This window comes from Limulus polyphemus, unplaced genomic scaffold, assembly GCF_000517525.1.
Source record: "Limulus polyphemus unplaced genomic scaffold, Limulus_polyphemus-2.1.2 Scaffold3, whole genome shotgun sequence".
Taxonomy (NCBI): Eukaryota; Metazoa; Arthropoda; class Merostomata; order Xiphosura; family Limulidae; genus Limulus; species Limulus polyphemus.
In genome coordinates, this window is record NW_013665613.1 from 162,954 (window position 1) to 171,908 (window position 8,955).

The 8,955-nt window shown below is 32.3% G+C and overlaps 1 protein-coding gene across 1 annotated transcript in view; it reads right to left on the minus strand.

Moving 5' to 3' along the window:
• LOC106468317 (Down syndrome cell adhesion molecule-like protein Dscam2) overlaps nucleotides 1-8,955 on the minus strand; it is a 109,042-nt gene that overhangs the window by 35,980 nt on the left and 64,107 nt on the right. The window contains exons 12-14 of the mRNA XM_022399003.1: nucleotides 2,882-3,058; nucleotides 2,182-2,329; nucleotides 1,586-1,602 (exon numbers count right to left, since the gene is read on the minus strand). Of these exons, the coding sequence (XP_022254711.1) occupies nucleotides 1,586-1,602; nucleotides 2,182-2,329; nucleotides 2,882-3,058 (342 nt within the window). The remainder of the gene's footprint in view (nucleotides 1-1,585; nucleotides 1,603-2,181; nucleotides 2,330-2,881; nucleotides 3,059-8,955) is intronic.

Here is an 8,955-nt window from a genome sequence, read left to right on the forward strand (position 1 = left end):
ATCCGATTTTATAAGTATTATTAATAACTAGGAATAATTAAAAGAATCACAACTCTAGTGTAAACGATGTTATCATTACTCCTTGAAGTTAGCTTTTTTACAAATATTTGTTTCCATTTTAGATAAACAATAAATATTACAGTTGGAACCTCATTGCATTTACAACCTGGTTATAAATACAACCTTTCCATGTCTATTGAAACACCTCATTAAAAAAACAAGCAAATAGAAAACTTTTCAAAAAAGGAAGTAAATGTAGGGATGGCTAATATCAATCCTTCAAAACCAATGCAAACAAGATAGTAGGGATGACATTGTTTTCTGTGTCAAAGAATGATAACATACTTGTCATGAAATTTATGTAAGTTGCGTATGGAAGGGCAGGCTGTATTTTACCGAATGCACTCAGATGTAAAAAGCAAACAAGAAAACTAACATGGAAAAACCTACCTTCAACAGAAATCAGTTTAATTTGCATCTAATTCAAAGAGCCTACCAACAGATGATATGGGGAAATGCTATAACACCGTTGAATCTAGGACGCCAGATAATTCAGTTATCCTTAGGTAGAATCTTCCTACAGTCAAAGGTAATGAGCAATTATAATACACTTACTTCCGGTGTCATTAAATGATTGTGTTCTAGCCCACATTTTGAATGCTATATGTTATTGTATAATAATCAATTATTCTATTATGTGCTTCGTAAACTTTAGTGTTAATGTTCTACTAATTAATGTTTCATATGTTATTACAAGATCTCCATTGTTAATCATTTCTTGATGTATTCTTTATATATATATATCAATTGCAGCATTTTATTTTACAAGAAGCATGTAACTTGAAACGTGGTATATTATTTCATCAAAGATAGATTCTAATGATGTTCTATGATAGAAATGTAAATGTTTTTGCGATAAAACCGGATCTTGATACAGTGATCTAGGAATAAAATGCTGGTCTATATTTAGCCAGCAAGGGTAATTATATTGTGTACGGCATGTTTCTTCAGTAGCAGGAATCTTTAGAATATCAAATAAATGAAACTGGCTGATGTCGCTCTCACAATGCTGACAATTTCTTCTAGATCTCAAAACATTATCATCTTTAGTAAAGGTCCGTGTGTGTACATATAGTAATTGGATGCTAACAAAACTTGATTAAGAAAAGTAAGACACTCTTAAACCTTTTTCTTGAATGCAGCTATACTTACCTGTACATAGCTCTTTTTTCTTTGGAATACCAAAACGTAATTTGCGGAATTATTTTAATCCTGTAACCCATCAAGTGAGCATTGGTCCACTATTCTGTTTTGTGGTGGCTTGGTGTTTTCTTTTTTTTTCTATCTCTTTTATTTTCTCCCTGTATGTATTCAGGATTTACCTGATTTATGTCATATTGGCAGATTTATGAGGATTCAATTCGAGAGTATTTGAATAATGGCTGTTCAAGAACAGAGAAGGTATGGGTATGAGTAGAAATCTTGTTGAATATCAAATGGGCTTAATAGTAAAAGTCTATTTTGTAGGAGCGTCGTTAACAGAGAACATTTCTTTGACAAGCTGCTTAAAAACATGTGCTATCACAGTCTGTTTCCACCAGACTGAAGGGAGACAATCAAAGAAAACACTTTTCAGAATCTTATGAAGTCTGTAAATGCAAACCTTGGGATAATGGTGCGTAAAAACAGTGATCTCGTGTAAAAATATATGGAAATTCTTATAAAGTGGAACATCAGTGTATAATTGTTATGAGAATACGTTAAGATAAATATCATTCTGAAATTATGTAATCGCAAGCATAAAATGTAAGAAGATGCGATAATGGCTACTTTTTGTCCAAAACATTCAATTACAAATGATTAAAAATTCCCAAACATTGGTAAGACACGTATTGTATATTTCATCTTCTGCAGCGGTGGCGTCATTAAGATAAACTGTTCATAGATAAAACTATATTTGTCCGGAGTTCACCAATAAACCAGTAGCTAGCAAATGTTGTACATTTAGAAAGTTAAACCTACACGAACAACACAAACAGTACATTCTTAAATCTTTCCACCTACCAACAAAATAGTATTAGAAAATAAAATTGTATGTCTTCCCATAGTACTATCGATTTCAAAATAACATCTTAATTTAATTTCAGATGATTGCCACATAATTTATTCTTATTTACAGACCTTTCCAATTCTCTAATATCTAGCCGTTGTTTATCTTTAAGCCACAAAATTGTCATAGGGTTGTCTCCTTTCGCCTCACATCCTAACCTTGCCCGAAGACCTTTTCGGGCAGTTTCCACTTGGAAACGGGATTTGAAAGCTGGAGGCTCTAAAATGAAAAATAAACATTTTACTGATGTTTATCATGAAACTCATGATTTTTTTTAATGCGAAAGATATATAATATATAATATAAAAGATATAAACCATAACTAACTTGGAATGTGAGAAGAGTGAGATTTTACTTATTGATCTACACAACATTTTGCTCCTCCGAAAATATTTTAATTAAAGACACAGTGTTTAGTTATCGCCACATTCTGTCACAATTTTGTTATACTATTGTGTACGAGTTAACAATTTAGAAGTTATCTTTTTTTTGTTAACTTAACTATTAAACTGCCCTAATATATTTTGCGCCATAAAAATATTCCCGAAGTTCATTAGCACATTAAAACAATGTAATGACACTGAATTTTATAGTTATGACGTCAAAGCAAATTTTACTGAATATATATAGCTGTAAGCTGTAATTACGCTATGGGATAAGTATATACTTTCTAACCAGTTCAAAATAAATTACCAAACACTGACAAATGTTGTTGAATTACTAATAATAATTGAAAAATTTTACAGTTAGACTGCTGTTTTCAATACTGACCATTGACATCTAATCGGATAACCTTGCTAACCGAAGGTGTCACACCATTGTTTGCTTCGCATAAATAGAACCCTGCATCATTCTTCTGTGACTTGTAGATAATAAGGGTTCCATTATCATAAACATGAAGACGGGAATTACTGATGACTGGGGAGTATTGTCCTGGTGCGTCAGTATCTAAGTGGAAAAACTGCGTAAAGTTATAAAAAAATGCAATTTTTTTCACGTAGAAAAATACTATTATGTATATATTAAATTGCTTCCAAGTTTTGTCTTGTTTTTCGAAGAAATTATACTTTAAAAATATTTAAAAGAACATTAATTTTTCCATAAAATCTATTTGTCCTCATTTTAAATATATTTCAATACAAATAAAATGCTTGAGAAGTCCTGGAACATTTAACATTTTTTCAGTTTTTCTGATGTATTGTTGATGTCCTGGACTGATTTAAAAGAGTCATTTCATATAAATACATGTGTAAACGGAAATAATGAAATGGTAGTATATATGATACTTTTTTATAAACATAACTAACAAACTTGAATCTTGAAAGGTTTTTAAAAACAAAAGTACGAAAGCAAAGATGAGTAAATTGTACGTAATGTTTTCTTTCTAAGCATGGAGGATCAGTTTGGTGAGCCGGAGTCGAATCCACGACCCTCAGATCGGGAGTCAAGCGCTTTAACCACCTAGCCAATATAGCTAAATACACAATGAATAAGACTTTCCGTTTATCAAAAAGATCGGAATAGTCGCTAGTCGCCCCTAATTTTGAACTGATATACTAGACTAGCCAGTAGCACCTACTACAAACTATAATAAGTTAATGGGATTTGATCGTCATTCTTATAGTACACTCAAGACTCCAAATTGAGAACGTTGCAATATGTTTCAGCAACGGGACGCAAACCGTGGATAATCGGATTTATAATTCGCCATGCTAACCACTAGGTGACATGATGGTGAGTAACTGAACAAAGTGAAGTAAAACAAAAGAGCTTCACACAATTAAACAATTAAATTTTACTTAAAAATACTTTGTCTTGAGTCTCTTGTGTCAATTAGTACTTACACACTTTATTAATTTTATAATATATTTGGTCACTACTTTACTGCCATTTTTAATCTTATTTAGTTGCTTGAAGTTTCTTAAAAACCTCTGTTCATTAAATTGGATTTGGGTGATTTAAAAAAAAGTTAAAAAAGACAATTTAATTGGATTTCTTATCACAACTAAAAAGAAAAACTAGATACTTGAATGGAAGTCTAAAAACACAATATTCCGGACAGAAATTGAATATGCAGACCCAGGAAAACGTACAATGTTGATGCAAATTCTTATATTTTACGGCACTGAAATCTAAGTTCCCTTGTCATCACATAATTTTTATCATTTTAATAAAAATCACAATTCATCTTAAAGCAAAAAAAATCTGTTTACATAGTATCCTAAATATGTATTGCTGAAAAATAGATGAAACATAATCATAAAAAAGAGGCTAGAGTAAGAAAAGTAGATTTCTAGAAGAAAACAACTTATCAAATTTAGAAAAAAAACCGAAAGTCCTGACTCATTAGCCAATGTGAGGAACATATGCATTAGAGCAATTTTTTCATCTGCTCGTACAATGGACTTAGGAATATAATTTCACCAAATTTGTTTTGTGCCTCATACTAAAATATTTATATTAAAATGAAATTGAGTTCCGTCAAGGTTTCCTTATAATAAAGAAAAGGTAAACACACAAATCATCACAATCAACTAAGTAAATCAAAGGCCCGGAATGGCCAAGTGGTTAGGACGCTTGACTCATAATCTGAGGGTCGCATGTTCGAATCCCCGTCCCATCAAACATGCTCATCCTTTCAGCCGAGGGGCGTTATAATGTGACGGTCAATTCCATTATTCGTTGGTAAAAGAGTAGCCCAAGAATTAGCGGTGGGTGGTGATAACTAGTTGCGTTGCCTCTAGTCTTTCACTACTAAATCAGGGACGGCCAGCGCAGATATCCCTTGTGTAGCTTTGCGCGAAATTCAGGTAACTCAGGTTTATTAATGCAGAACAATTACATTGAGAGATATTCCCCAAACTACTTTTGGAATGAAAAAGAAAACACACTACGATAATTAAGTGTATTAAATTTAAAGGTTAGAGAATGGATTATCTTAACCCAGCAAAGGATTAAAGCTTCTTTAGGCAAGCTAACTATTGTGAAATATGTATAGTGTTTACATTTTTCAAATTATAAGTATTTTTCTAGACTCGAGATATATTTGTTCTTTGATATGTATGCGTTCTAGCTCTATAATTCGCTAAGCGTTAAACATTTTTTTCAAATATGCCAGGAACTTATAATTAAAATGTTTCTATGTTTCAGTATATTTATTGCTCAAAAATTACTAGATCACATTTCAATATTGATTTGGAATTCTGAGAAAAAATACTCAGTGTCTTATATCCATTGTGAACACTAAATATTATCAGTTAAATTCTGTTTGCCTATGTACATTTATTAAAAAGAATGTAAAGTAGAATTCAACATTTTTCTTAACCTTTTTCAACTCATTCCAATTGTTTCACTCTTGCTGTGTGCTCATTCAAATTGTAAGTCTCTATTTTTGTTAGAGTTGCGCATGATTATCGAATACATTCGTATGATGCTACACCGACTGGCTACCATATATCTAAAGAATACTATAACGTGATTGATATGTCGGGTGATTGTTTAATCCTCATAAAAGCAATGATGCTGTATTGTCGTGGATAGTCTGCAAAATAATCAAATGCATATATTATTAGAATCTATTTCTACTGGAAATCAAGAAGTATGTATGTTACTAGAAAAAATATGTAGTCGCCAATCACACGTGGCTGGACGTAGGAAAAAAAGAATAATAAGCAGGATTGTAAAGTGCAGGATTTGACTATTTTAAGATATAATACATTGGACATTATAGTGTTATGTGACAGCTGACAGTCAGTCTGAAAACTGGTTTTCTCTCATGGAACAAACAAACAAAAACGCACCGCTTCAGTTGTGTTTAAAGCGCAAACTGTGGAGAATGAATCAGCTGAAGCGTGTGATTGGTGTAATGTGTTACATTCCACTCTTTACTATACTGATGGTTGGGTGAAAATGTGAGGAAAATCCACAGCCACTTAATAATGCTTGAGTTGTTCAGAAACTGCCGGCGATGAACGTAATGGTGTGTGTATGTAAGAGGGGCCTAGTGAGAGGAGTTGAGTCCTTTTAAATCCTTAAGAAGGGTAAATGCCAGCCAGAGTGTGCCTGAGTATTGTTGCAGAACAAGTATAACCATCGATGTTATATTTTCTTCCTAATGGGTAAAGACTCTTCCAAGATTATAATTAAATAATCCACCATTCCGTGTTAAATGAAGATGATTTGAAAAGTATGAACATGAGTAAGTCATCTTATTTAGTCAGCACAAATATTGGAGCTTAATACGATTGCGAATTTTTCAAAAGAATTGAAAATTCGCACTTACTACTGTAATTCTTTGCCAACGTTTGTGTGCCAATTGCAGGCATACTTCTGGAAGACTCGACAACAATCGAACAAGACAACTTTTATCACTAAGATTATTTTCGTGGAGAAAAGTGGTACAACTCTATATCAAGTGATGTCCTAATAAAGTGGCTAGTTTTAAAATTGCTATGGTAACTAAGTGAAGAATATTATATGAATTAATTTATTTTGTATGTTTGTGAATTTGTTTGTCTCAAAATTCTTCCCACAGTGTGGAGATTGCAGGATTGATCTCGGCAGCCAGAATTGGAGTGACTTAAGAAGTGTCGTTATGTGCATGGTGTAGCCCTTCCCTATCAAGGAGGGCTAAAACGCGCCCAAAAGTTTCTCAGGCATGAAAGAGTGGTCTAGGGGCAGGTTTGCACGGTCGCTGAATCCGAACCTGATATCAGATTAAGTTTTGTATCCCACTCAAAAGCTTTAGGGATTAAACGTGGCAAAGTTCTCAAGGCGAGTATTCTAACGGGCTAAATTTTCGGATAAGAGCCCATGGAGATAACTTCAGAATTACGTAACAGCCTTTGTGAAACATGAGGGAGGTAAGGGCTTTGAACTGGAGTGTGGATATTTAATGCTAGTCATGTTAAATTATACAATGATTGTTGAACTTATCATTGTTATTATCATTAAATTCTAATTGCATTTTTTACTTAGTATAGAATCAGAATAAATATATCATATCGCTACATTACTGTTGTCATAGCTCAATGTAGAATACAAACAGGCTTTCAACATCCGACAAAATCATTCAGTAAAATAACAATCAGTTTTTTAATTACTATTGAAAAAGAGTTATCTAATTTACTGTTGAAATATATCGTTTATTCACTGTTATTATTGTTCAGTATAGCACAGAAATAGTATTTTACTTGTTGTTAAGAAACAATCCTTTATTCTATGCTCAGATCATCTCATATAGAAAATAAACAGTTCTTCATTAACATTTACTATCGTTCAATATAAAAAAATAGCTTGCTTTTTAGTTATTATTGTTCACATTCAACGCCAGCAGTCTTCTCGTTACTGCTGTCATAACACAACATACGATATGAGCAGTTCTTTTTCTATTGTTCAACATAGAACATAAACAAGATATTTTTCACTGTCGTCATCGTTCAACAAAGAATATGAACAGATCTATAGCAACCATTGTCGGCGTTCCGTATATAACAAAAATAGTTCTACAGTTAGAGTAGGAAATTAAAAGTAATGTGGAAAACAAAGTCTGCAGTGCAGCGTGATTTTCATCATCATTATTAGGCCTACTCATTTTCAATGTTTCACCAGTTTTCAACGTTCGATGTCATTACTTTAGTTTTTATAAATATTTTTTTCAGTCGACTTTTGACTGTCATATTTCAATTCAGCTAACGAATTCTGATATTGAAGGAAAGTTCTCCTTTGAAGTGACTTGAGGCAATCAAAAGCTAGACCTGAAACGATTTTTACACACTTCTGACTTCAAATACATAAAGAAAAAATGATAAAAATATGGAAGAAAAACCTTCTGCAGTCTAACAGGATTTTTTTTAATGAATAATCAACCGTTTTATTAAGAAATGCTTCTTTATAGTTCTTTATGTTGAATAAATACTGTTCACAAAAGTTTATTAGTGTTCTTACATGGGGGAGGGATCTACGAATTCATACTTGTTCAACATAATAGGTACATAATGTGTAACTAAAGACAACCTATACTTACCTTGCACAATAAGTTGCAAATTTGTTTCATCGTGTCCAAAAGCATTTGAAGCTAAACAGCTGAACATCCCTGAATCACTTCTATCAGGGTTGTTAATGAGTAGGTGAGACGATTTTGAATCTGCAAACTGCGTCTCTTTAAGTTCGTACCTGTAAAGGATATAAAACGATATCGAAATATATAACGATTTCATGTATTTATTTATTTACAATAAACTACATAATTCATTATCAGGTCACAAGGTAAGATACTTTTTGACGGAACACCTGAATTAAAATCATAAAGGTTTAACGTTTTGCATTAAGCGACTTTAAAAAAATATAAAAGTATATAGTATCACCTCTCCTTGTCATTGGTCCGACAACTACATGAAAAAAATTGAGTGGCCATTTATTGTTTTATCATGTAAATATTGTGACGTTTTCATTTCTGTATAGATTCCCGTTTGATTCCTATGTACTTGAATTAAGTTTTAGTAGTTGTTGTAAAGTGTTGTTCCAGTCTGTATTGTATATAGTTCCTTGGTTAGGTGTCAAAAGGTCCTAAGATAATAATTATTGATTATATTTCGTAAAAGCTTTTTTTTGTATTCTAAGAGAAGATGGAAAATATTTATTATTATGAGATATAAAGTCTCAAAGAGACAATACAATTTATTTATGAGAGGAGAGATTTAAGATAAACACATTTACGATGAAATTATCCAATAGTCTAATAATGGCTGGAGACGGCTTGAATGGGTAATGAAGAAAAACCTTAATGTGAGTTTAACATAACAGCAAATGTACAACGTTTCGACAAGGTTTTGTCATCATCAGGT